At 58.1% G+C, this 25,956-nt stretch overlaps 1 protein-coding gene across 1 annotated transcript; it reads right to left on the bottom strand.

The window, feature by feature from the left end:
* Positions 1-1,130: 1,130 nt before the first annotated feature.
* Positions 1,131-25,925, bottom strand: ALS2CL (ALS2 C-terminal like). The gene is made up of 26 exons (XM_023231786.1): positions 25,886-25,925; positions 21,577-21,704; positions 20,013-20,211; positions 19,535-19,600; positions 18,906-19,071; positions 18,231-18,362; positions 17,441-17,560; positions 15,910-15,968; positions 15,706-15,772; positions 15,060-15,256; positions 13,964-14,029; positions 13,437-13,535; positions 13,184-13,345; positions 12,368-12,479; positions 11,150-11,227; positions 10,181-10,311; positions 9,105-9,278; positions 8,892-8,988; positions 8,495-8,652; positions 7,870-7,938; positions 6,811-6,984; positions 5,568-5,610; positions 4,070-4,131; positions 3,814-3,963; positions 3,411-3,507; positions 1,131-2,987 (listed from the first exon to the last, which is right to left on the bottom strand). Exons 2-26 carry the CDS (start codon positions 21,677-21,679, stop codon positions 2,907-2,909), a joined length of 2,862 nt encoding a protein of 953 aa, XP_023087554.1. The 5' UTR covers positions 21,680-21,704; positions 25,886-25,925; the 3' UTR covers positions 1,131-2,906.
* Between the last annotated feature and the right edge of the window lie 31 nt (positions 25,926-25,956).

Genomic DNA, 25,956 nt, shown 5'->3' with positions numbered 1-25,956 from the left:
GATGGATCCGCCTGGGACCTAGTGGGACTGGAGAAGGGCATTTCTGCGGGAAGAAAGATGAGTGAGAGGGGCAGGAGCAAGAGGGCAGGGCAGGACGGGGCAGCAGATGGGGTTGACTGGTAAAAGGAGTAGTGGGCCTGGGAGAAGCAGGGCTAGAGGTTGCATGATTGACTGCATGAGGGCCTGGGCTACAGGCGGGGGTGGGGCGAGTGTCCAGGGCCAGGGCTGCTATCTAGGATAAGCGAGTGGTTCGGCTGTGCAACCTGGACGCATCTGCTCACTGGAAGGCCCTTTGGCCCCTTGGGTATCTGTCATTCTCAGCCCCACATCTCAGCCCTCGGCAGGGCCAGTGTGTTTGAGTTCCACTGTAGCCTGGGACTCAGCCCTTACAGGGGAGGAAACTGCCCGAGTCCGTGAATGGGCCGTGTCTCCCCGGGCCTCTCCCCACCCTGTCCCTGGTGATTGTGAAGTGTCGTGTCTCCCCGGGCCTCGCTCCACCCTGTCCCAGGTGACTGTGAAGTGCCATTTGGGATTGATTCGGAAGAATCTTACATTTCCTCAAGATCATGACTGAAGAGAGAATCCTCATCCTGGGAAGCAGGTGGGAACTGGAATGGTGGAGGGACCAGAGCTGGGCCCTACCAGGCTGCTCTGAACATCAGTGAGATCACTGAGGTGCTAGGGTCCTTGCTGGCCAACACTACCATCCAGAGACCGGGCACCAACGTGCTCTCTGGGCAGCCAGGTGCTCTTTCGGCAGCTGGGAGAGGTCACCCCTGGAGTATGGACTGGGTGGGTCTTCTGTACATGAAGCACTCACTGCAGTAGTCAGGCTCACCTACAGGAAGGACTCCTGCCTGCCTGCTCTGTGAATTTTGTTGTAAGGGTCTGATATAGCCCTGTCAGCCCTTGGACTCTTCCAGGACCCTTTTAAAACACTTCAGCCCCCAAGGCTCTGTCCAGAGGCTCTTATTTATTTATTTTTATTTTTGAGGCAGAGTCTCATTTTGTCACCCAGGATTGAGTGCAGTGGTGCGATCTCGGCTCACTGCAACTTCGACCTTCCAGGCTCTGGGATCTTCCCACCTCAGCCTACCGAGTAGCTGGGACCACAGGCACACACCAACACACCCAGCTAATTATTTTACTTATTTTTGTAGAGACAGGGTCTCACTATATTGCCCAGGCTGGTCTTGAACTCTCAGGTTCCAGCAATCTTCCTGCCTCAGCCTCCCAAAGTGAGCCACTGTGCCCAGCCAGAGGCTCCAGTTCCACTGGTGTTGGGTGAGGCCTAGTGAGAGGGTGGGCGGAGGGCCTTGTTGAATCTGAACTGCAGCAAGGGCTCGCAAATCTCAAAGGAGGCAAGGAAGTATTCTGGGGTCCCATCAGCATCGCATGAACTCAGGGCTGGCTGCATTTGAGGGCAGGGTCAGGCTGTCCTCACTTGTCAGGGGACAAGAGCTGGCTGATGTCGGTTGGAAAGGATAGAATCCTAGTGAGCTGCTTAGTCCCAGTAAGCATGAGTGCCTGTGCACCCTGCACGTCCTCGCTCTTTCGCAGTTCCATCCCCTTCCTGGGGGTGTTGCAGGCTCCTGGCAGAACCAGAGCCCGTGCCCTGCATTTGGGCTGGCACATTTAGTGGAACCAGCCAGAGAAAGGCTCTCCCTCCTTCCTGGGGAGGTGGTGGCAAACAGAGGCACCAGGCTCTCTCTGCCCACTTCTCACATCATTTCTGGGATTCTGTGGGTGCCCTCTGCCCCAAGGCTACTGCTGGGGACTCAGGTGTGGCTGGACTTTCCAGAGCCTCCCTCAACCCTCCCCTCATAGGCTGAGGTCAGTACTTCATTTGGGGGAGCCGCAACTAGAGCCAGGAGCCTGACTTGCTCAGAGCCTAGGGAGTGGGACCAGGAGTGATCCAGCTTCTTCTCCAGAGCTGCACCCTACACAAATCCACCCTCTCCCTGTGCTTCGCCCTGGACCCTTTCAGAACACATCACAGTGCCTGTCATCATGCATATCCTGTTAGGGCAGAGGGAGACCCTGCATGCCACCCGGCACAAGTCCCTCAATGTGGGGAAGAGAAACTGAGGCCCAACAGGAATGAAGCTGCCCCAAGACCCAGCTGCTGCCTCTCTTGGTCCCACACTAGAACCACGGTTTAAATAAAGTCCTCCCCTCCCAAAGGTACCCCTGCTCCTCAACCACAGCAGGGTCTAAGGGTTTATTGGTCAGGGCCCAGGCAGATGTCATGTGCCCCTGCTGTCCCCCCGCAGGCCCACAGAGGTCACAGGTGAATGATTCACAGGCCACTTGGAGTGTGCTGGCAGTGAGGGTTTGCCCACCTCCTGCCCCAGCTTGCTCCAGTGCCGCCGTTTACGTCATGGGTACACGGCCTGCAGTTCACAGACCTCCAGGCCCACCCTGTGGACTGCATGCCCAGCAAGGCTTAGAGCCTGCCAGAGGTCAGGACAGCCCAGCAGACTGAAGTCAGTCTTCTGAAAGGACTCTGGAATTCAGCAAAATGGATGGAAGGTCCTTTACAGCGTATTCACTCCACCATTTACAGATGGCAGCACTGAGGCCCAGAGAGGCTCTGCAACTTGGGAGAAAGGCTCAGGCTAAGAGAAGTCAGGGGCTCCTCACCCCTAGCCTGTGAGCTGCTGCAGATTAAGGGGTCATTGGAGATGGGCTAGTGGCCAAGGCAAAACCACCACGTCCAGGGCCACACCCATCACCCCTCACCCTCATCCCAGTCAGGACAGCAGCAGCATCTTCCTGTGCAAAACAAAATGCTCATCTCCTCCAAGAGCTGCTTCCAAGGGCCTGTCCTGCCCTTTGCCTTGGGTAATGAGGGACAGGCCAGCAATGCCCTGCTCAGCTCTGCAGTCTGTCCAGGAAAGGCCAAGCTACCAGAGCTCCCTGGAGTGCCAGTGGCCAGGTAAGCGGTGCAGCCTCATGTCTTCTTTCTGGATGTGCTCATAACAGGACTGGCGGGAGAGAGGCAAGGCTGGGGCCAGCTGACCTGCCTGATCCCAACCACATGCACAGGATCTAGGGCCCAATAGCTGTGTGTACCCACCTCCCAACCCAGAGGAGGCGTGTCTCCAACTCAGCCCTCAGCCACAGTCTGCGAGGAAAATGGGGCCCTTCCTCCCCCACTGTGCTTGGGAACGCAGCCTGCAGCAATCATGGCCCCAGGGTCCCCAGGGCTGGGATGCACTGTGGGACCCCTCCCTGGCTCCTTTAATAAGAGCAGGATCAGGGACACTGTGAGGACCCTTCCCAGAGTCACACATGAGCTGTGAATTTGAGCTCCCTCCCACGATGGTGCCATGATGTCTGGGAAGGGAAAAGGGTCTGCCCCAGGGGCCAGGGCATTTCCACCTCGGCCCACAGCCCCTGTGCCTCACCTCCAAGGCCGTGAGCAGGAAGTCATACAGGCCTCCTGTGTGGTTGGGGTCCATCATGTCACGGATCAGGTGGATCTCGGCTCCCAGGTGCTGAATTCTGGAGAATACCGTCCCACCAAGAGATCGAGGAAGACAAGAAGAGGGCTGTCATGGACAGGAAGGTGGGGAAGGAGCCCTGGCCTGGATGGCTAGACACCTGGGGTGTGGTTCTCACTCTGCCTCTAGCACCCCAGCACCCTGGCTGGGACCCTCCCTTTTCTGGGCCTTGGCTTCCCCATCTGTCCTGAGAGAAGCTGCATCCATAAACCCTGGGGTTCAGTGGTGTCAGAGGATATCATGGTGGGGGTAGGACCCTGCCCCTGCCCCTGCCCTGCACCCCCAGTTCCCAGCCTGTCTGCTTCACCGGGCACGCGACACCACATAGATGAGAAGCGGCAGCAGGTCGTCCATGGGCAGCTTGTACTCCCGGCCCAGCACCCGCGACACTGTGCCCTCAATTTCCCCGTATGTCCTCTCCAGCACCTCCAGCTTCTCCCGTGGGTCCACCGTGGTCCTGCAGCAGGGTAGCTGGCTCCAGGTCAAGGACCTTGGTTCAGTCCCAACCAGGAGCACCCCACACTCTGCCTCCGGATCCCCAACCCACTACGGCTCACACTCACATGATCTTCTGCAGGCACTCGGTGGCTGACAGGAAACACTTGTCCCTGACCAGGGAGTACCTCTGCATGGTGGAGGGAGTGGGCTGGATGAGGCCATGGCCCCCCAGCTCTGACATCCCCTCCTTCCCAGGGCCGGGCCTGAGTCCCCTGCCACCCTCCCCTTCACTGCCAGCTTTAGTGCAGCCCCACCCTGAGGACTGAGTGACCCAGGCCAGATCACAGCTCCACTATGGGCCTCAGTTTGTGCAACCACAAAACAGGGGGGAATAGTCTCCAGGAGGTTGGGAGGACCCAGATGGATAAGAAGATAATATTCATAACAGGCACTGGCCGCTGGGTGCTGCCCAGTTCTGGGTGCCTGTGTTGATGGTTCTCAAACCCAGGGCTTGGTGAAACACAGGTTCCCGGACCCACTCCTGCGCTTCTGACTCGGTAGGTCTGAGGCAGGTCCAAGAATCTGCTTTCCTAACAGGCTCCCAGATGATCCTGATGCTGCCAGCCTGGCAGGCAAATTGTGAAAACAGCTGCCTCATGTGCCCACTTCACTCTCACAACAATTTTGAGGTGGTTCTGGCCAAGTGCCGTGGTTCACGCCTGTAATCCCACCACTTTGGGAGGCCGAGGTGGGCGGATAACCTGAGGTCAGGAGTTTGAGACAAGCCTGGCCAACATGGTGAAATCCTGTCTCTACCAAAAATATAAAAACTAGCCAGGCGTGGTGGCACGTGCCTGTAATCCCAGCTACTCGGGGGGCTGAGGCAGGAGAATCACTTCCACCTGGGAAGCGGAGGTTGCAGTGAGCCGAGATTGTGCCACTGCACTCCAGCCTGGACGACAGAGCAAGACTCCATCTCAAAAGATAAATAAATAAAGGCCAGGTGCTGTGGCTCACGCCTGTAATCCCAGCACTTTGGGAGGCCGAGGCAGGCAGATCACTTGAGGTCAGGAGTTTGAGAAAGGCCTGGCCAACATGATGAAACCCTGTCTCTACTAAAAATATAAAAATTAGCTGGGCATGGTAGTGGGCACCTGGCAGGCACCTGTAATCCCAGCTACTCAGGAGGCTGAGGCAGGAGAATCACTTAAACCCAGGAGGCGGAGGTTGCAGTGAGCTGAGATCACACCACTGCATTCTAACCTGGGCGACAAAATGAGACTTTTTCTCGAAATATAAATAAAGTAATTAATTAATTAAGAATTTGGAAGTTGTTCTAGTGTTGGCTCCCTTTCACTGATGAGGCAACTGAGGCACAGTGCACGAGCCTCTTGCACACAGTCACACAGCCAGGTAAAAACCTATGTTTGAGCCTGGTGGTTATAAGCCAACAGCTTACCTCCACCACACTGGGAAGTCAGAATGGCAGTGTCTCCTCCCAACCCACCCTGCCCCTCCCCAGCTCCTCTGCAGCCTCCACCCAGCAATCATGAGGCAAAGGGCTCCTCAAAGCCTGCAGGACCTCTGGGGGCCCCTGGCTTGGGGTTCTGGCTTCCCTCTCACCTGATTGCTCGTCAGTGTGAGGTCCTTGAGGGGCCACAAGTGCCTGAAATCGAAAAAGTGAGACAGGAAGCTTTGCCTGGACAAGGGGCACAGTCTGAGGTCAGAGGGCAAATTCCCTGTGCCACTGTGTCCCCCAGCAGAGCTGGGTCCTAGAAAGGGGAAGGAGGTCAGCTCAGGTCATGGGAAGGACGGAAGGATTCCTGGAGAAGGCAGCACTCCAGAAGCTCCAGGGAGATAAGGGTGGCCCAGAGGCTTGTATGAGCCAGGTCATGGTGACCAGCACAGAGGGAGGACTGAAGAGACTGCACTCCATCCAGGAGGCTCTGCTGAGCCAGCACAGGGCCATGAGCAGGGGGATGCAGCCCTCATACAGCAGAGCTGGAGGCTGGTGTGGGGAAGCGACACTGAGGCGGTGAGGGAGGTGGGGCACGCTTGGGAAGCACTGGCAGCCAGGTCTCTAGGCTGGTGGCTGGTCAGATGCAAGACACAGTCACCAAGATAGAGGAAGAAACAGGGATTTGCAGTATGGGTGGGAAGCACCATCCCTGTGTAACAAAGGAGACCTGGATGTGGGAGCAGAGAGAGTGCCCCTGCCTTCTAATGGGGACAGTGGGGTCACTTGTGGCATCAGTGGATAGACGGGACACTGAAGAGAAAGGACGTTTTGGAGACTGAGGGTGGAAGGGAGGCCCTGGGGTGTGGTAAACACCTCCCGACTTGCACCCAGAGCAGTCTTCGGTTTCCCCTGAGGGACCTCCTCTCCCCTACTCTCAGCCCAAGTGCTCAGAGCAGGTGACCTTGCCCCAGCCTCAGCAGTGGATATTCAGGCAGGCCTGGTCACTCACGGCTGGCATTCAGGGGTGGGCTCAAGACCCAAGCTGAGCCAGCGAGGGACGTCAGGGGCTCTGTGGAAGCTGTTGGAAGGCAATGCCAGCTCCTCTATGGGGACTCTGGGAGTGAGCTAGGAGGGTATGAACCTTGAGAGGTTGGTGCTTATGGTGTTTGTCACCACAGGGGGCAGCCTGAGAAGGACCAACAGAGAGAAATGGAAGGTGATTCCCTCTGTCGTTCAGTTGAACACCTAGATCCAGCCACACCCGAATGCATAAGCTTAGAACTTGGTGGGTACATGAACCTATCAACCGCAGCCCCACCTTTAGGTTGAAGACAATCTGAGTCGAGTCTGTGTCATCTGCTATGCTAGAGTCCTGGTTAACACGGCACAGGGGAAGGGAAGGCTTACTTCTGCACATCCAGGAACTCCAGCAGTTGGGTATCGGGAAAGAGGCTCAAGTTGGCGATGCCCTGGCTGTAGAAGCTGTCCTCCCGCTCATGAAGCAGCAGGTAGAGCGTGAAGAGCTCCGAGTAGAAGCTGGGCAGCACGAGGGGCAGCACCAATCCATGCACCTGGAGGTCTCTGATGGGGAGACCGGAACAGGTTGGGATGAGCAAGGTGGGGTCTAGGATTACTACTAGGAGTCACCTCTCAAAGAGCTCCTAGTTCCACAACAAACAGTGTCCCGGCCTCCAGCCTCCTCCTCCCCAGAAAACCTTTTCCAAGCCTGTTCTCAGTCATGATTTGCCCAATTCAATTCATAACTTCATTCCCTCCTTTGACTTTGACAACCAAGATGGCAGGTGGGACAGGAGTTTGATCCCCATTTGACTGAAAGCAAAACCAGGGCCCCAGATGGGTCAGCAACTTGCAGCCAAGCTCTCAGCAGCCATTCCAGGCGGATTCATTTCCACCTCCTGGTTTGCTGTGCTAGGACTCCAGGCGGGGAGTTCTCCCTAATGTCTAACTAACCCCATCTCCCTTGCCTCCCACAATGCAGTGACAGGAAGGCCTCTCTGATCAGGAACATCTTCAGGTCTGGAATCTAAAGACAAATCGTAAGGTTTGCTCCAGGGACCAGGGGAGACAGATTTAATGACCCACCTAACTCCTATATAACCTCAGACTCATCCCTACCAGCCCTTGGTTTCCCTATCTGTGTGCAGGGAGAAGAGGGTGCCTCGGGGAGCTACTCACCCTCTGCATGGGAAAGATGAGATTGGGATCACACATTTAGAATAAAGATGCATTCAATGTATTGTAGCAGTGCCCCCTCCCTCTGGTTCCTCACAGAACAGAGGTCATGGGTCATTCTAATCCACAAACAATCAATGCAGAGTCCTTGGTCAATAGAGTGAATGCCCAGCACTTCCCCAGAAGCACCTCTTTCCCCAAGGGAGGTCCTAGGAGCAGACGCATGAGGCCTCCCTGGACTCGGCAGGCCCCAGGGAGGCCTGGGCCAGTCACCTTGTCTCTGTGTCTTCATCTTCCTCCAGGGCCTGGCCCTTGCGCTGTAAGGCAACTCGAAGCAGACCCCTGTGAGCCAATGAGAGAGAAATGGTGCGGCTGCCACCTCCCACAGAACTGGAGCTCCACCGCCAGTCAACAAAGGCAAGAGCAGGCAGCCTCTCAGAACTGTGGACATGGCCTGTAGAGTTCATCCTCTCAAACCACAGAAGATAGAAGGTTGGAGCTCCAGGATGTTAGCCTGAGAATCCTGGAACCCCAGCAGCAGAAGGAACTATAGCATCTAAGGCTTCTATTTGCAGTGTTTCATGGGGTCACAGCCCAGCCTGGGACTGCAGGTGTGTTCTGAGTCTAGGGTCAAGCTCAGCCTACGGTGGGGTGAGAGTGCCCGGGGTCAGAGTCAGCCCAGGGCCTGGTTGGAACTTGGACTCTAGCTGAGGGCTGCAGCTGGGCCTTTGCTGCACCCTCTAACCCCTTTGCTCAGCAGCTGCACACTGACCAAGGCTCTGGTTTGTTGTTGAATCAGACACATGGCATTCCTCCCAGATTCAAGGCAGAACAGATGCCTGGAAAGGGCACACTGGTGTCACAGGGCAGTGGCTGCCCCATGTACCAACGAGCTCACCTGTAGGCAGCCCAGAGTTCCCGGGCATGCTGCTTCACCTCCTCCTGGGCCAGCTCCTGAAGGTGCTTGTTGGCCCCGACACCCGCGTAGGTAGCCTGGAAGGTTAGCATCAGTGTCCGGAGCAGCTTTCCCAGAGGGTGCAGTGAGTTGTTCAGAGCCTGGGCCAGTGCGTAGGCAACGGAGAGAGACTAAGTGCCGGGGTCTGGAGCACAGCATGCCCACACCAGCCTCCCGACACTTCTCCTATCTCATAGACGGGAACACTGAGGCCCTCCAAGGACAAGGGACCCACAGGCCTGTCCCCTTCAGTCAGCACCCTGCTATGAAAAATCAGAGCCCTCCCCCACCAGAGGCAGTGAGAATGTCACCCCCTTGGCCACCCTGGCAGGGTTCTCACCTTCCTGAGGTACGGCTGCAGGGCCTTGGGTTCCCGGTGCTGTAGCAGCTCCTCCAGGATGTCTTCCATACTGCCCACACTGTCCTCAGGGTGGGTCCTGGGCACCACACACAGCATCCCTCACCTACACCTGCGCCCAGCTCCCTCCCCCCAGGAAGCCCTCCCTAGCCCACCCTGACCTGTGCATGTGCACGCAGCTCAGCTCCGCCTCACCTCTCGCAGCACAGGTAATCCTGAGACCTGCGCAGCTCCCTGGAGCTCTGCACGTCGAAGCCCAGCAGGGCCTCCTGCAGGTCCCTGGGGCAGCCAGCACACACAAAGTCCCGGAAGGGCCTGTAGACTCCCTGCCAGCGGCTTTCCACAGGGAAGGCACCCACGCCCAGCTGCCTGTGATGGGGATGGAGGGTGGGTGATGGGGCAGGGAGAGATGGAGCTGAGGTAGGCAAGACTCTGCCCAGGCCCTTGGAGGGGTGGGGGTACCAGCCTGGCCCAGGATCAAGCCCCAGGAAGGGTAGATGGATTGAACCATGCAGAGGGGGCTGACCTCCACAGCTCCAGGAGGAAGAGCAGCAGAGAAAGGGACAGAGACAATCTACCCTGCAACCAGAAGAGAGACAGAAGCATATGGAATCCTGGAAAGATGGAGACAGAAAGGTGGGCAGATCTGCAGGCCAAGCCAGAGAGTGGGTCTTGGCCCAAGAGAGACCAGTGCCCAAAGTCTGGGATTCTCCTCCAAGACATCCCTCTCTGCCCTCCCCTACAGCCAGTTCCTTCCTACCGTTGATCCCACCTTGGCCAACAGGCTGGGGCCTGGCTGCATATGTCTAATGGAGCCCTGCACTCCAGTGTCATGCTTGTAGGCTACACCCAGCCCACACCCACACCCGGGCTGGGGCCTGCCCCTAGGGATTGCTGTCCACTCCCAGCTCTTGCTGTCAGGGAGAAGCAGCATGCAGGGACAGCAGGTCAAGTAGTCAACTGTACTCCCTCCCTACATCTGAAATGCTGCCTGGGACCACTTCCCATTAGAACTGCCACCCACACAGATTCCTTCCTCTGTGCAATACTGAGTCTTCCTCAATAGACGCAACAACAGCAACCGTTTTCCAAGAAGGAACTCTGTCCCTACGGGAAAAGAAGTCTATCCTCCTCTCAAATACTCCTTGATAATGACTGTGATTTCACTTAGCAAGTTTCCTTCTTTACCTTGGCTGCCAGGAAACTCAGAGCCAGACTTAATGATCAGTTGTAAATGCTGTAGGACAGAGCCAGAGGGGCCAGGCACTCACCTCTTGCAGGTGCTGCTCGGGTCTGGTGGGAGGGCAGCTGTGTCCAGCACACCCTGTGTGTACAGTCCTCTCCCTGCCCCACTGCCAAACGAGCCCTCCAAGGTGAAGCCATTGGGGAAGGTGACCTTGCCCTGGAGTCAGGAAAAGGAGCAGGAATGTCTGTCTGCCCAGTTACCCTTCCAGTCAATCGTGACAGGCCACATGCCTGTCCATCAGTGTCAGAGAGGCTAAAGACTGATGAGTGGGCTTCCCGTCATCCATTCAAGCTGCCCCACACTGAGGGGTTCATAATCCTCTATGCCTGCCAGAGCCCCCACACCAACAGCTGTGCCCACGTCTCAGGGGCTCGCTCGCCTCTGAGGTAGGAAGAGGAGAGGGACGGAGAAGGGACTCACAGACAAGAATGGGGAGACCACCACTGAAGGGCTGGGGTGGGAGTAAGCCCAGGGACAGGCAACGCCTGAGGAGGGAGGTGTCTCACCGCATGGGGCTGTGCCATTCATAGCAACCCGATCTCCACCCCTTTGCTCCAGTCATTATGAAACCAAAACAACCCCTACATTTCCAAAGGCCCCAGCGGGGACCCACTGCCTTCTCCTGGGTCAGCTCAAGGAGGCACACAATGAAGGCCAGTGCCTCCAGGGACAGCTGCTCCAGTCACTGGTGCTGGTGGAGGGCATGTATTCTGAACTAGAAGGGTACAGGGGGACACAGCCAGGAGACCACCGGTACCCTCTGGATAGCAGGCAAGGCCACTGGTCCCCTCTTAGCTCACTCCAGAATCAATCGCAACTCTGTGGCAGGGTGCAGCCACTGTGCTCACCCCTTGGCTCTAAGGGAGGTGTGACAGGCCTTCGCCTGCCTGCTCCCCCATCTGCCTGTACCCCCAGCCCTGAGTCCGAGTGGGGAGATTACAGACCCCAGCCAAGGCCTCGGCAGGGTGTGGAGCGGGGCCTCGGTGGTCCTCACCTTCCCCATGAGGCTCAGGTCCCTGGTGAAGGTGCCCTCATACAGGGAGTCATCTTCAGAGAGGAGGATGCCTGGACCCTTGGGGAGAGGAAGCCAGGGAGGGTAGAAACGGTGGGTGAGGAAGGGCCAGGAAACTCAGGGTGGAGACAGATGGCAAAAGAAGGGAGGTGTGCCCTGACACACGGGGAGAGGGGCCCTGAGCCTCATCATGCCCCACAGGACTGTACCTAATTAGGACTCTAGCCTTTGGCCTGCTGAGCACCAGCCCCATGGACCCCATCCGTGGATTTCCCCAAATGACACCCTCTATCCTGGTTCCTCACCCCAGTGGCTTCTTCAGGAAGCCCTTGGGAGCTCAAGAAATGTGGGGCTTTCTCTGAAACATTCCTGCTTCCCTGCTTGTCACTGGCCCTGGGAATGGCAGAGCTGACCAGGCTCCCTTGCCCCATGGGCTGCTAGGAAGCTCAGAGCCGAAAGGGATACAATTAGTGTTCAGCTTATTTCCAAATCTATTTTGCGTGCTTATTCTTCCCTTTTCTTCCTCTTTCCTCGAAGGCCTCCTTAAAGCCTTTCGAGAATGAAGTAGAGCATAAACAAACCAACAGACCGTAATAACAAGAGCAGCCAGCAGCCAGAGCCCCACATTCCCCAAGCACCTGGAAGGGATTGGGTGAGGCAAACGTGGGAGTCCCAGGCTCAGCGGAGAGGCTCAGCAGACCAGGGTGTGAGTGTCAGCTCTGCCACTCAGTGAAGGTGACATGGAGCAGGTCCTCTGATCCCTCTGAGCCTCTCATTTGTCATTCACTAGGGACACACCGGGGATAATAATGACATCAACCTGCAGGGCTCTTGGGAGGATCCCACAGGATCAGGGTGGGAGCTTAGCCCAGAGCCAGGTGTCAAGTTAGGACTCTATGAATGTCAGCTAATGCATCATCACAAATAAGCACTCGATTCTTGCTAGTTCATTGAATCTATGGTAAGTATTCTTAACCCGAGTTGCTGATGGGGAAACCAAGGTCAGGTAGAGCAGGGACTGGCCAGGGCCAGGGGAGGTGGGTGGTAGAGTTGGCTTCCTGCCCAGGTTCTGGCTCCCTCCAGCACCCAGGAACACAGACCCCTTTCCCATCCCTCCCTGAAAAGCCTCAGCTCAGCCTCAGGGCCCCCAGCGGGATTGGGGTGCAAAGAGAGGGGTAGCCCAGGACACACTCTGCTCACCACTGTCTTGTCCGCCTGGAAGGTGCCCTGGTAGCAGACACCTGCCTGGGTGACCACGACCCCCGGGCCATGGCGCTGACCATCCTGCCACATGCCGATGTAGCGCTCGCCTCTGCAGGGAGAGGAATGTGGCCAGAGTTGGATCAGACTCATTCCCATGCACCTCCTGGGCACTCTGCTGGCACGGGGCGGCAGGGAGTACAGATAAGGGGCAGTGACATCACCTGAATCCACTCAACAGACACAAGGCTAGAGGGGTCAGGACCCCCAAGAGGAACAGAGGGCAGAGGAGGGAGGCAGGCAGCCTGGGAAGGGCATCTGGGAGGCTTCTCTGTGGAGGCGGCGGGAAGGACAGGTAGAATAGGAGTGTATGCAAAGCCATGGAGGTAGGAGCATGTGATGGATACGTGGGGACTTCAGTGGTCCAGAAAGGCTGGAGGGGTGCATAGGAGACGCAGCTGGGGTGAGGTTAGAGAAGCAGGCGAGGCCGTGATTGCCAGGCCAAGGATCCAGGGCTTTACCACACAGCCCAGAGAGCCAGCAAGGGCTGCAGTTTTTAGACGTGACAGAGCAGGGGGTCAGAAATACCTCTCCAACACCATGAGGAGGGGTGAGGGTCGGGGGTGACCCTGCAGTCAGCATGACCAGGATTCCCTCAGCCTGAGCCTCCATGGCAACCGAGGGACTGGAGGGGAAGTGAGGGGCTTAAGAGAGACACAGCGGAGGACAAACGGGAGCCTGTGTCCTGCAACAATCTGGTCTGTGAGGGCCCTGACCATCCCTCCGCCCTGGGAGTGGGGGCTGCAGGGCGCTCACCTGTCACCATCCTCATCGATGCCATAGCCGCTCCTCTGGCCCCTCTCCCAGTGGCCCGTGTACCTGAAGGGCTGGGGGGCCTGCGGACCACTCTCAAGGACCCCAAATCCGTGCCGCAGGCCCTCCTGGAAGTAGCCTTTGTACACCTCATCGGTGCTGTACCTGGGGAGGGCCATCAACAGCGAACTCTGCCTCATGGAGCTCGGCCCAGAGGATGGGCCCAACCCACGAGCCCCCAACCAGGGTCACTTACTCACAGATGCCGTAGCCACACATGCTGCCTTCTCGCCAGTGGCACTTGTAACAGTCGAACCTGTCCTCAGAGGCCTGGGGCAGCAGGCGGATGCCGAAGCTGACAGCATGGTTGTGGGGATGGGGATCAGCCCTGACCTGAGACGCCCATCACACCTACTCCATGCCATCCAGGAGTATCCTGGCCCCCAAGGAGCCTTCGGGACAATAGGGAGACTCTCAGAGGCCCTCAGTCTTCCTATTCTTCAAAGGGCCCCTCTCAGGACCCCTCCCTTCAGCCTGTGCCCGGGCACCATAGAGCATCTTTTGGCCTGTACCACTCCCTCCATGACCTCGAGCTCAGACGGGCCCCCTATTCAGGCCCTCGGTTCCCCTTCTGTACAGTGAGGCGGGCTGGACCAGATTGTCTCTAAGTTCCTGCTTGAGGTTTGGGAATTCAGGATGGGGCCGGGCTGGCGACCACAGCAGGGGAGGAAAGCACTCCCCACCCACCACAAGCCTCCCAGCAGCAGCCCCAGCCAGCCTTACCCATGCTCCAGGCCCTGGCAGAAATTCCCCACGTGATTCCGCCCATCCGGCCATTTCAGGGTTCCCCTGGAACACAGTGGAGGTTCACGAGCCTCAGGCCCACCCATCCCTCAGCAACCTCAGCCACCTACTTTCTCAGACACCCTCCCTTTCTCTTTCCTTGGACTGGACTCTCTGCACCAACCCAGCCTTCTTGTCTGAGCTCCAAACATCCCCTGCAGAAAGCCCCTTTAGCCCTTTTCTACTCCCGGCCCAACTGGACCAGCAGCCTCATGGGGCACACTCACCACATCCCAGAGGGAAAGCCCTGGAGACATCTAGGTTCCCTTTTTCCCTTGACCAACAGGAAGCTCAGAGCTAAGCATCAAGCTCAAGTTTAATGCTAGTCAGTGGGGTTTCTACCATCCTTCTCCCCACTTCTGTGTTTTTTCTGTCCCTCTGTTCATAAGTCTTCTCGAGCCCTTTCTGGAAGGAGGCAGGGTATTAGAAACTAGCGGAGGCGCTTGAAAGTGTGGCCTTGTGAGTCCCTTCCACTCTCTGGGTCTGTTTTCCCAACTGCGGCGTGGGGTGGGGCCACTTGCTCTGTAAAGGCTTGCCTGTCTATGGGGTCACACAGACCTGTGATTGAGGCCGAGTCACCCCATCATTTGCCCTGAGACCTTGGGCAGGTCATGCCCATCACTGGGCCTCAGTGTCTGTACCTATGAAATGGGTAAAAGCACTCCCTACAGAGCGTCTTTATGAGGACCGACGGCGATAGAATGTGTGCAAGCCATTTCACCACCACCAGACATCCGGTACGGATGTGAGAATTATTCTCCCACCCTCCTCAGAATGGAATGGCACCTGCAGGCTCTAAGGCCAGGGCGTGGTTGCTGCCCCTTGTCCTCTAGTGTCACCATCAAGACTTTATTTGGCACAGACCGTCTCTGGGCCAGGCCCAGTCCGAGAGGACTTAAAAGGCAGTCTGAGAATTGACTGTCCACAGAGAGTAACTGCTCCTGGTGCATGTCCTGAGACAGTTAGGTTTGTGCGTTGCTCTTTGCCCCCACCCCCACGGAGCCCCACCTTGCCACCCAGAGCTCCAGCCACTCACTTGCCGTGGGGCCGGGCCCTGCACCACTCGCCCTCGTAGGTGGCCTGGCAGAGCCGGCCCGCTGCGCGGAAGGTATATTCTGCGCAGCGGCAGGCGGGAGGCTGGGAGGGCTCCAGGCCAGCCCCCAGCACAGGGAAGTCCTTCTTCCCACGCAGGACCTGGCGAACAGCCTGGGTCACCTTCCACTGCCAGACTGCCTGGTGGGAGGGGAAAATGGGGAAGGGATCACTGCTGCTGGAGGCTTTCCCTCCAAGAAGCCTTCTGGGGTAGCTCCAGGTACCACCCCTCCACCCTCCACCCCCACTCCGTTTTGTCACGTGGGGGGCCCTTCAACTGCTCCCTGCTGCCCTCTGGGGCCCCCACCCAGCCTGAGATCCTCCTCTGCAGTTGCGGGGCCTGCCCAGAGGACAAACAAGACCTCAGGGCAGGGATCAACACAGGACCCAGTTCTGTCTTTAGAAAGAAAAATACCCTGTTCTTTTTGGCATTCTAATGCCTGACACCGATTTCCTCTCACCGGGTCCCCAGAGGCCTGCCAGACACTCGCCGGCACTCCTGTGGGGCCCTGCGGGGTTGCATACTTCTGCCCTCTTCCTACCCTGTCCTCTGACCCCACTCCCGCAGTTCGCAGCTCACCCACACTCACCTGGCCGTGGGAGTCCTTGGCACAAAAGGAGAAGTCTTCTTCAGGCGTGAGGAGGTAAAACGTGCACCTAGAGAGATGGAGGTGACGGGTAGGCCCCAGGTCTGTCCAGAAGCGTGGAGGGGCCCAAGCCAGAGTACCAGGGTGTGGGCAGGTGTCTTGGGGGTAAAGGGAAGGTCTGGGGTGTCAGACGAGGGGGTCGCTCACCCGTCCTGCCCAGGATCCACCCACACCAGCTTCAGGTCAAAGGTGTGGACGTTGTGGCCCTGGAAGAGGACGGACACAGGTGTCATCCGGAGCCCAGGACAGATGCTTACCTACCCTCTGGCCCAGGCTTGCCCCAAGCTCAACCCTGCACGGCCACCGAGGCTATTCTGCCCAGCACGTCCAGCACTGAGTCCCGCTCACCCCTGGCTTGCTCCCCACCTCAGGGACAGCTGCTCCATGTCCGTTCCACCCCAGGGCTTGGCCAGTAACTCAGAACCAGCCTCTAGCCCCCTGTGGCCACTAGAGTGGTCTGGAAATGAAGCTGGGAACTGGTCAACCCCTGCTGGAAACCTCTCTATGGCTCCTACTACCTGGGGGTCGAGACACTGCTGAGCCTAACATTTGAGACCCCCCAGACCACCACGCCGTCACGACCACTCCGCAATCACACCTTCACGAGCTTGCCCCGACCTCTCCTCACGGTGAACCTTTGCTCCTGCTGTTCCTTCTACCCGGAATGCCATCCTGATCTGAGAGCCAGAAAAAAAGCCCCTTCCTATGGGAAGATTTTGTGTAGCAACTTCCTGCCTGGCCCAGTCAGGCCAATCACTGCTCCATCCCAGGACAAGGAGGACGTGGGAGGCCCAGGCCCGAGGGGTGAGGAGGAGCTTGCCAGCCGCAGGCCATGGACAAGAGACGGCCCACCAGACACAACAGCATGTTCAAAGGTCCAGCGGTGGGAGAGGGCTAGCACAGGGAAGGGGCAGTAGCTCATCAGTGTACTGGAGTGGAGTGTGAAGTTGGGAGTGGAGGGGAATTCAAACTAAATCAGAACCAACCCCAAAATCAGGCTTCAGGGGACACAGGTCTAAGCTGGGCAGCAGCTTCCCGCCGGGCCCCTGCCACCTGTCTGCAAGGGGGCTCCAGGCCAACCTTCTAAGGGGCAGAGAAGGCAGTGCTGTGGACCTCACCAGGACAACATGATTTTGGGGGGATGAGCCAGAGTTGGTGACTGGCCATGTAACAATTCCCAGCCCCAGGCCTGGCTCCCTCCTGACTTCCACAATGCTGAAAGCCCAGGCACTGCTCCTGTGGGGTACTTTTCTCTAGAAGCCTTCTCATCCAGCCCTCCTTAGTCACCCCTCAGTCACCCATGACTTCCTGTCAGGTTCCTCTCTCATTTGAGTACAATGGGAACTAAGAGTTGTCTGGTGTCTACTGTAGAACAAACTCACTAATAATGACCCCACATTCCAGACGGGAAAACGAAGGTGAAGACATGTAACCAAGGACACCAGCGGGGAAGGGCTGAAGCCGGGACAAACCTTGGACCGAATTTCCATTCAGCCCATGCTCCCCTGGGGACAGCTCCAGCGGACCGCCCCTCCCCAACACAATGCCTTTCTGTCCCTGACTATCCCTCCAAGCCCACGTTCTCAGTCCCAGTAGCGTGCCCCTCTCCTGCTCCTTTTCCGACCAGACCCCAGAACCCTACTGTGGCCCTAAGACCTCGGGTCAGCCCCACCCCGACCTGCAGCAGGACGAGGGCATCATCAAAGAGCAGCACACGCTCAGCCCGCAGCGGTGCGACCGTCACGGGTACGTCCTGGCTGTCCTGAAGGAGTCTGTGAGCAGGGGTGCAGAGCACATCCTGGTGGGGCAAAGAGGACAGTACAAGGCTTAGGCACCTCTTCCTGCAAACTGGCAGCCACTCTGCCACCTCCCCCTGTACCCCAGGCACCCCCGACAGACCCCCTCCAGGAGACTTGGAGTGATGGACAGAAATGCACTGGGTCAGTGACGGACAGAAATGCACTGATGATACATTCCTGGCTCTCTTGAAGCTTCAGTGTCCCCTCCCACACCTCTGTGCCATGGCCCCAGCCATTCCCCTATCAGTCCTCTCCCAGTACTCGGTCACCCCTGCCTCCCTTCCGCAATTCTCATTCCTCCACCCAGTCTCCTAATTCTCCACACCAGGTCCAAGCCTCAGGGCCCAGGGGACTCTCCTCCCTGCAGGGGCAATTCGTGCCGTGGTGGGCAGCGACGCAAGGGTGTGATCGGTGACATCCCCAAGCGAGAGGCAATCTGCTGATTGCCTCTTCCCTAGGCCAGGTCAGGGTCTGGCCCAGGACATGCTCAGCAGACAGATAAGAATGGCTGGACAGAGGGACTTTACGGCCTCCTGCTTCAGCCATCACTCCCCCTTCCATAGGGGGAAACTGAGACCCGGAGAATACAGCAAGCAGCTCAAGGCCCCCAACAGCTCCATGCCCAAAAAGGACCCCCCTCCCTAACTGCCCCTCAGGCCCCCAACTCACCCTCGGCCGGCCTCTCAGGGTGTGCCAGAGAGCCTGTGTGGCTGCAGCCTGGTCCAACGCCTGCTTCATGAAGGACTGCAGGTTCCCAAAGAGGGTGACTGCGTTCACCACCAGCTCCTGTGTTGGGTGATGCTGAAGGGCGACAGGGAAGCCAGTGAGCAGGGAGCTTATTGGAATCTTTCCCAGCCCATTCCTGGTCCTGGCTGGTCGAGAGGCCTGAATCTAGGCCAGACTTTGCCCTTTTCTCCCTGACAGCTCCTCTTCTGCTGGTGGGGCAGTGGGTAGAATGTGAAGGTGCTTCCCCAGCTCGGCCCTGGGCCCACGTGTCCTTACTCCCAACACATGATTCTACCCCTGCTCTCTGGGTCTCTGCTGGCTCTACCAGGGCAGGCCCACGTGCCTCAGACACCGCAGGGAAGGGCAGTGCTGTCATCCACTAAGATTCTCTCGGGCAGAACCATGTCTTCGGACCCCCTCCTCAGGGCTGGACCATGTCCCCCATGTACCCTGGAAACCCCAGGACAGGACTGTAACTCCCTCAACTCTCTCCCATCCCCCGGCATGGCTGAGTCCTTCTTGTACTAGGGTTCCTGAGTACAGGCTGAGTCCCCTGAGTCTGGGCTCTATCCCTCCCTTCCCTCGGCTTCCCCACATGCTGCTGCCCTTGGTACCCACCTCCCCAATGGTGTCCCCGAGGCTCAGCAGGAGGAGCACGTACTGTTGCACATGATGAGTGAGTGGCTGGTGGAGGGCCTGGCCTGGAGATGCGCCCACCGGGCCCTCTGAGCTCACACCAGACAACAGCTGCCGCAGCGCCTTCCGCTGGCCCCGCCAGTACTCGCTGTGTGCAGAGAGGGCCATGCACCACCTTCACCCCTTCCTCCATTCCTGCACCCACACCGCCACCTCCCTGCCCCAGCTAATCCCCCCAGACCCCAAGGCCAGCCCCAGGCTCAAAACCTCTACCCTGTCAGATCAACACAGTACCCGAGTTACCCTCACAGGTTTAGGAGCAATATCTCAGAGTGTGAAGGGATTGCTGGTCACAACCATCCACCCTGAAGGGACGCCCCTCCTTCCCCGCCCCAAGGCCAGCCCAGCTGGAGTGGGTCTGGATTCTGTTCCTGGCCTCACTGGGCCTTTCTCTTCCAGTGTGGATCAGTGCAGACTTGTAGAGCCAGGAGTCCTCCAGGATGAGTCGTGGGCTGTGACACCCACTGCTCTGGGGAGGGGGCTTCCCTGACCCCACCCTCACTCAGGCACTCCCGCCCCATCAGGGGCCACTGCACCAGCCCTGTGCTCACCTTCTCCTCTTTGCTGCCTTCTGGAAGGCCTGCACCACCATGCAGCTTGTGTAGGATTCGATGTACCTGCAGGCAGCACAGGGGACACCCTGCAAACCCAGTCCTCAGCCCCAGACCTAAGCCCCTGGTCCCTGGATCCCCAGATCCCACCCACTAATCAGTTGCAGCCCTGAGGGCCCAGACAGTGACCTGGCTGTGGGCACTGGCGACCTCAACTCCTGGGCCAACAAGACAATTCTAACATACAGTCTCTCTTCCCTAGGAGGCCCCAAGCCTCAGGTCTGGAGTGTCTGAGCCTGCTGTCAGGTGAACACCCAAGCCCAGGTGAGGCTGACCCCAGGTGAGCACCAACAATGGACTGAGCCCAAACCTTCGCCTGAACCCTGATCCATGTGAGCCCCACCCCCAGGTGAACCTTAATGCCAGGTGGCACTCTGACACCAGGGCTGAGCCCCAGCCCCACCTCCGGTGGTCTTACTCTATGTGGGCCTGCAGTACACGGTCAGCACCTCGCAGCAGCAGCAGGGACTCCAGACCGGTGGAGTCCGGGTGGCGCAGCCTCTCCTGCAGTGAGTGCAGACTTTCCTCCGTCACCTCCCGGAGTTGCTGGGAGCTCTTGTGCAGCTGTTGCAAGAGCCGCAGGCACTCTCTGCCCCAGGGATCCGAGGGCTCTGGGGCTGGGGCAGGAGCACAGGCACACTGTGAGTGGAGGACGTGGGCTCTGTCTCCCGGGGAACATGCAGAAGCCCCGGGTGTTCACATGAGGGCCACCAGCACCTGCCAGCCCTGGAGCTGTGGCAGGGTCTGCATCCCTGGGATCCGCAGGACAGAATTGGTGAACCCTAGAGCTGAGCAGGGGAAGGGCAGGCTGGAGCAGTGGGCAGCACCCTCGAGGAGGAAATAGGGGTGCACACCCACCTCCTCACTCAACAGGGACAACCCTGACCTGACAGCCTCAGGGAACTAAGTACATACCCGAATTCCCCCCTGGCTCTGGGCTTCCTCATCCTGGACTCCTCAGATCCAGAATGTGGAGTCCACAGGGTCACACAGTCCTCTGCCATTTCACAGATGCACAGAGGCACCTGACCAAGGCCTCACAAGTGAGACCTAAGCTGGAAGTAAAACCTAGGCATCCTGTGTTCCAGTCAGTCTTGTTCCCCTCCCGGCACCACCAGGTGCCCTAGGTGGGAGCAGGATGAAAATTCAAGCAAACGGCAGTCTCTAGTCTTTTACCCTGGGAGAGGACGAATTCCATCTCTTTGCACAGCCTGGTCTGGGCTACAGGTAGGTTCATGGCCTGGCCCCTCAGGGTTCCTTTAAGAAAGGAGCAGTCTGGCCTGGTGCAGTGGTTCATGCCTATAATCCCAGCACTTTGAAAGGCTGAAGCGGGCAGATGACTTGAGGTCAGGAGTTCGAGACCAGCCTGGCCAACATGGTAAAACCCCCGTCTCTACTGAAAATATGAAAATTATTATTATTTTTTTTTTTTTTTTGAGACGGAGTCTCGCTCTGTCGCCCGGCCTGGAGTGCAGTGGCCGGATCTCAGCTCACTGCAAGCTCCGCCTCCCGGGTTCACGTCATTCTCCTGCCTCAGCCTCCGGAGTGGCTGGGACTACAGGTGCCCGCCACCTCGCCTGGCTAGTTTTTAGTATTTTTTTGGTAGAGACGGTGTTTCACCATGTTAGCCAGGATGGTCTCGATCTCCTGACCTCGTGATCCACCCGTCTCGGCCTCCCAAAGTGCTGGGATTACAGGCTTGAGCCACCGTGCCCGGACAACCATTAGCCAGGCATGGTGGCAGGCATCTGTAATCCCAGCTACTCAGAAGGCTGAGGCACAGGAATCGCTTGAACATGGGAGGCGGAGGTTGCAGTGAGCCGAGATCGCACCACCTCCATCAGAAGATGCTGATACCAGGTGTCACCACTCCTATTTGAGGTTGAGAAAGCTGTGGCTCAGTGAGTCCAACAAGGTAGGACTCCTGTCCCTGGGATCATTCCTCAGTGCCCTTCCCTCCCTACTAGAGAGCCTAGACTCACCAGCTGGGAGCAGGGGCTGGAGGACATAGCTGTTGACACGGGCGAGGGTGGCTGAGAAGACCTCCTCCAGCCTCAGCAGGGCTGCCTCCTCAGGGTTGCACATGGCCGGGTGCCAGACTCAGGGCCTCCTATGTAGGGCACAGGTTACAGCTAGATAGCACGGGCAGGAGCAAGGCCAGTGCCCATCCTCTCAGGCAGGGTGCCCAGAAGCAAGGTCCATGACCACCCATATCAGAACTCAGCAGTGAGCCCATATCACCTCAAAGGGGAGTTCCTGGACTGGCCACTGACCCCTGCCTTGCTCCCTGCCTGGGCCCAGCTGAGGGGTCCTTGAAGGAGAGAGAGAGCTCAGAGCTGCCAAGGGAAGCAACCCTTTCTTCCCCAAAGGGTAGATGTTCTTTAAGCCCAGTTTGGCCTGCTCCTTCCTCTGCTCAAATACCCACCATGGATCCCAAGTGCCCAGGGTAGTGTTAGTGGTGCCCTAGTCTTGGCCCCTTTCCATCAAGTCTCCCCTCAGGGATTCTGCAGTCTCTATAAACAGGGCCATGCTGTCAGAGACGCCCAGCCTTGTCCTCTGGCCCATGGTTCAGGACTCCTTGTCACCCAACAGGGCTGTGTACGCAAGGAGAGTTTTGGAGGTATGGGGGAGTCTTGAGGCCTCCTGCTAGAGCCACGAAGGATGGTCAAGAAATGAAAAGGAAGGGAGGACCCAACAGGCAAGTAGGGGAACCCTGAGAGTAAAGGCTCATGGGTGTGAGGGCCCAGCCTCTGAGGGCGGCCCACCAAGCAGCACCCCAAAGGACCACAGCTTCGCTGTGCCTCAGTCACCCATGGACAGCCATGGAAGACTTTAGAGCAAGGTAATGATGGGATCCAAAGTAACATTTGGGGGAATAAACGTATGACAGTTGCAGAGGAGATGGTGCCAGGCAGTGAGAGAGGGTTCAATGTGGATGGGAGCCTGGACCCTCCATGGTCCCCCAACCAGACAGAGGGATCACTGATCACAACCATCCACCCTGAAGGGGCGCCTGCTGGATGGATGGGGGCCCTTGGAGTGGGCAGGTGGACTTAAGCCTTGGGATTTTCTGCCCTGGAGTGAGAGGGACCTTCCAATTAGGCAGGAATCACCTGGGAATGTGGTGTCCTGCCTAAAGGGAGGGGCGAAGAGAGGCCTGGGCTCAAACCCACCCCCACAGCCAGGCTACAGCCTCTACTCCAGCAAAGCCCTCCCCCACCAGACCCTGGTACCCTCACTTGGCAAAGTTCATCTGCCCAAATGACCTGATCAGGTATCTGGGGCAGAAAGTTACAGGTCTTTTAGCCCAAGACCCGCAGACTGTCTCTCTCCTTGTCTCTGACATGCTGGGCTTTGGAGTTAGCCAACCTGTGTGGGGCAGGGGACATAATCAGGGCGGTCAGTGATGGGCAGGTGACACAGGCAGACCTAAAAGGGTGAATGGGAAGGGGTCTCAGCCCTCCCTTCGCCACCCCGCCCCGAGAGTGCCATGGGGGCATCCCAGGCCCCTGGCAGAGCCTACAACTCCCAGTGAATTGGCTCTGGAATGGAGTGGGGCGGGTCCCTCAGAGCTCTGGCCAAGGGCCCAGGCCAGGCATTCCTGCCCCACCTTTCCTGCTACTGCTGCTTCGGAGGGTGAGGCTACAGAGGGAGAGGCAGGAAGGGGAAGCCACCAGACACCCAGCTGCAACTTCTGTGCTGCAGCTTCTTCTCCCTCTGTGGGCCCCTGAGGCAGACCCAGGCCCCCAGGACACAGGGGGCTCCAGGTCCATTCAGGCAGACCATGAAAGCCCAGCCAAGGGAATACGGGTGCAGCCAGGCCCACCTAACTCTCACCCATGTCTCCCGAAACTGCTGGAATGGAAAGGCCCTTTGGGGATGACCTTTCCACTCTTAGCTGGCAGTCAGCTGGGGTCTAAGCTAAGAGGTGAGGATATCCAAGACTGGTTGGGGAGGTGGAAGAAAGGGTGAGGCTAGGATGGGAGATGCAGACCAAGAACCAGATCAGTGCAAGTTGAAAAGATACTGCAGTAAATAACTCGCTGTTAGGAAGACTTGAACACCAACATCCCTATACTCTCTGGGGGGCCAGCACCACCACCCCAGGTGACACCATGCCTTGGCAAGGAGCTCTCTGACCCTGGAGACAGTCCCTCCTCCTCAGGCTTCCTGTCCCTTGTCCCCACTGCTCAGTCTCAGCTGCTCCTCCAGGAGCAGCCCTCACCTGGCTGCTCAGCCCTGGCCATGCCTCAACTTATCCACAGCATTACTCCTCTCTGTACCTCAGCCACCCCCTCTCCGAAATGGGGGTTCAACAAGATCACAGCATTTTTTTCTTTTTATTTGTATTTCTTCCTATTTTTTCTTGTTTTGTTTTTTTAGAGATGGGATCTCACTATGTTGACCAGGCTGGTCTTGAACTCCTGGCCTCAAGTGATCATCCCATCTTGGCCTCCCAAAGCTCTGGGATTATAGGCGTGAGCCACTGCGCCCAGCCAAAGCAGATTACAGCTTTTCAAACTACTTAAGTCTCCCCTCAAAAGGACAAACAGGTGGAAGGGGGCTTCTCTGGGTGTGGGGATCCGGTTCTTAGACTCCACACCCCACAAAGCAGCCTACGACTACTGGGGTGAGTCCTCCAGACTCAAGTTGGCAACTGTTAATCTGGGAGTCTTCCACATCTGTGGCCCCAAAGGGATCTCTAACCCTGGGAAACTGAGTCACACCACCCAGAGGAACGGGCAGAAGTTAAGCATGGCTGGTAAGGCAGTGGGTGGGGGGAAGGCTGTGGTGGAAGCTGGGATTCTAGTTAGGTGACCCTGAGGGGCCCAGCTCCCAGGCTAGGGAGTCTGGGGCTTCATCCTGGAAGTGATGAGGAGAGTGTAAGTGCAGGGGTGAAGCAGCGTGAATGTGCATGAGTGTGCACATTTGCAGGGCAGGAGGAAGAGGTGCTGAACCTTAATATGAGGAGGGTCCTGCAGGAGTACCCCCCTCCCCAACCCCTGCCCCATCCCTAAGCTTCCCCCTTCCAGTCAAGGGCATGACTTCCTCTCCCTTTCTCCAGTTCGAAAGTTCCTTAGTGGCAGGCTGTGCCCAATGTACAGATGGGGAAACAGGCCCAGGAACAATGGGAGGGCCCAGAGACCCTATCTGTAGAACTGGTGCAGGGCTCAGACCCAGACCTCTGGCTCCAGCCCACCAGGTTCACCTAGCTAGATGGCTTAGAGAGGTTAGGCAACTCATCTGAGGCACAGAGCAAGATCCTGGCAGTGCCCTGCCTCATAGCTATCCTCAGGCAGCCCTGATGCTCCCCACGGAGTGGGGTGGGGTTGGGCGGGGTGAGGACAGAACTGGCCAGTCAGGGCGTGCCCAGGTGAGTCAGCGGCTGCCCCTGTGGCACTCTAACCAGTAGCCAGACCTGGTCTCTCCTCTGCATTCCTGGCCTCTGTCCACACTAGGTCCCTCCGCGGCAGGGTCACTGAGGCCTCCCCTGTCCTCTCCCAGGTCTGCCTCCTCAGGTCCCTGACACACCTTGCCATGACACTCACTCACTCTGGTATTTCCTGGTCTGAACAGGCAGGGAAGTTCTGCCTTCTGTGGAGGCTTTTTCATGGGCTGCCGTGGAAGCCTCTTCGTTATCTGTTGCCCAGTGGGGGACAGTAGAGAGACGCACTGCCCAAGGGAGGGGGCACTGAAGTGTCACACCTGATCCCTCAGTCTCATGCTCGCCTCTCCCCGCGGCACCCTTCCCCGGCCCCTCCGTGGCTCCAAGCCTCTTGTCCTAGGCAAGCACCCCTCCCTGCTGTCGCATATGTCCCAGCTTCCCTTCCTCTCCCTGCCCAGGCACACACTCAGTCGCTGGAGTTTCCCAGACCCGAGCTCCTGTTCCGGCCGCCAGGCATTTGCCATGCCACTCCCATGCGAAGAGGCCACCTCCTGGAATCCCGGGTCGGGCCCTTCCGCCCTAACCAGCCGGCGTCACCTCCTCCTGGCAGTCTCTCCTGCTGCCTGGGGCCCCGTGGCCCTGGCACCACGGCTCAGGTCAGGCCCGGGGCGCTGCCCCAAACCCGAGCCGGCTAGCAGCCAGGTAAGGAGGACTACGCTGTGAGCCCCGTAGGGACCCAAGGGGGTCTTACGAGGGATTCGGACGGCGGGGGGATGACTGCCGCTGGGACCAAGGAGCTGGGCGGGAACCGCGGCAGCCAAGAAGGCGGGAGCCCCCACCTGGACTGGCTAAGCGTGGAGCACAGACACCCGTCCGCAGACGCGCGCCCTCCGTCGCGCCCTTACCTGAGCGCTGTGGTTGCCCCGCGCCTGGAGTGCTCGCGCGGCTCGGAGCTCGCACCCCCACCCTGCCCCCT

The sequence above is a fragment of the Piliocolobus tephrosceles genome, chromosome 2 (genome assembly GCF_002776525.5).
Source record: "Piliocolobus tephrosceles isolate RC106 chromosome 2, ASM277652v3, whole genome shotgun sequence".
NCBI classification, from domain to species: Eukaryota; Metazoa; Chordata; class Mammalia; order Primates; family Cercopithecidae; genus Piliocolobus; species Piliocolobus tephrosceles.
This window is presented reverse-complemented; position numbering and strand designations above follow the sequence as displayed.